Genomic DNA, 1,712 nt, shown 5'->3' with positions numbered 1-1,712 from the left:
GTACACACCAGCTACGACGTCGAGAACGGCGAGTTCCTCTGCCCGCTGTGCGAGTGCCTGAGCAACACGGTCATCCCTCTGCTGCGGCCTCCCAGAGATACCTGGAACAGGTAAGCCCGGCTCCCGCGACCGAGCACACCTGTTGGGATGCCTTCCGGTTCTCTCTCAGCCTCCTGCGCCGTGGGCCTCTCTGCTCGCACGCAGGCCTGTGTGGTTTCCGGAGAGGGGCAGGCCGAGGTGCTAGTTTCCTGCTGTCGAGTGCCGCCGAATGGCCGGTGGGTCTGCACTCGGCAGTGTCTTCATCACCGGAAATACGCTAGAAGATTGGCAGCTCCCGTGAGGCCCCGGGAACCAGCTCTCTTCGGTGTGTGCAGCACTCGCGTGGTTCCGCAGCCACGTGCAGTGGCCCTTTGCCAAACGCACTCTCCCTCCCACGTGGAAAGAAGCCCGCAGTCCTCCCAAGTCAATAGGAGCGAAGGGCAGCTCGGGCTCACTGGACTGCACAGTCTAGCAAAACGGCAGCCTGTGCTTAACGGTCGCCTCCCGAGCTAGGCCGGCGAAGTTTAGAGTGGAAACATCGGCGTGTTTAAAGAATATCGGTCTTGTACATCGGTTTTTGAGACGGGAATGTGCGTGTGTCTGCTGCAGTCTGATCTACCCAGTCTGAACGTGAGGAGACATGGCGGTCCGCTTCCGTAGAGGCGACAGCTGTTCACCAGCTGCGATGAGCCAGACCCGGCCGGCCGGGCAGTACTTCCACAACCACAACCAACTGTTGAATTCTTGCCTGTTCCTGTTTATAGACCCAAATCTTAGAAATCCCACGGGGCAGTTCTACTCAATCCTTCAGGGCCGCTCTGCCTAGGAGTTGACAGGGTTTGGCTTTATCTTTTTGTTTCCTTTAGGTCTATAAATATAAACTTGTTTTATGGATTAGTTTCTTCTTGTGAGAATAGCTCAGTTCTTTTCATTTTGGGAGTTGAAACTACTGGGTCTTAATATTCTACAAAATGATGCTAAAAGAACATTAGATTTGAGTGTAAACTCATGCTTTCTAATGATAAAGAGTGGATTTGAACAGGTGCAGAAACGAAGGACTGTGAGATTAAGGATTAGCCACACAGAGAAACCGCCTGTTTGGATTTCCTCCCTCCACTTCGTGGGTCCAGCAGGCTCGTGCCCTCTCCCCTGAGAGTCAGAACACAAGCTGTGTTGTCTGCTTGCCTGCATCCATTAGATACTGAGTCGAGTTGCACCACTCTACCCGTTTCCTCATCTGTACAAGAGGATAATAACATAAGCTCTTTCACAGAATAGTGTGAGATTCGGGTTCAATATGTTGATACTTAATTACTAATGTGACATGCTTACATATTTTTCTCATTGCCTGGCACATAATAGGCACTCAGTAAATATTACTGGTGGTGGTGGTGATTGTGATACTTAAGAAATAGATTTTAGAAAACCTGGACACAGAAAAAAGTTGATTTTTGACACATTATCATCATATTGACAAATACTATTTCCATTGGCAAACACGCATTTTGATTTTTTAATGCAACTTATTTGTTACAGCAATATTGTTTTGAATATTCTCATGATAATTTTAAGAAAATGTTTTGCGTCTTAGAAACGAAGCAACAACAATAAAATACTGAATGCTGTCTAATCTTTTCCAGCAGGTTAAATTTTTCAGACCAGCCGGACCTGAC

The 1,712-nt window shown here is 48.2% G+C and overlaps 1 protein-coding gene across 1 annotated transcript in view; it reads left to right on the top strand.

The window, feature by feature from the left end:
* The window catches only part of UBR2 (ubiquitin protein ligase E3 component n-recognin 2), a 116,489-nt gene that overhangs the window by 94,718 nt on the left and 20,059 nt on the right, over positions 1–1,712 (top strand). The window contains exons 30-31 of the mRNA XM_045294770.1: positions 5–110; positions 1,680–1,711. Coding sequence (XP_045150705.1) covers positions 5–110; positions 1,680–1,711 — 138 coding nt within the window. The remainder of the gene's footprint in view (positions 1–4; positions 111–1,679; position 1,712) is intronic.

Source organism: Echinops telfairi, unplaced genomic scaffold (assembly GCF_000313985.2).
Source record: "Echinops telfairi isolate 266 unplaced genomic scaffold, ASM31398v2 ScPeMD7_3533;HRSCAF=4204_1, whole genome shotgun sequence".
NCBI lineage: Eukaryota > Metazoa > Chordata > Mammalia > Afrosoricida > Tenrecidae > Echinops > Echinops telfairi.
The sequence above is the reverse complement of the archived record's forward strand: the minus strand, read 5'-3'. Positions and strand labels throughout refer to the sequence as shown.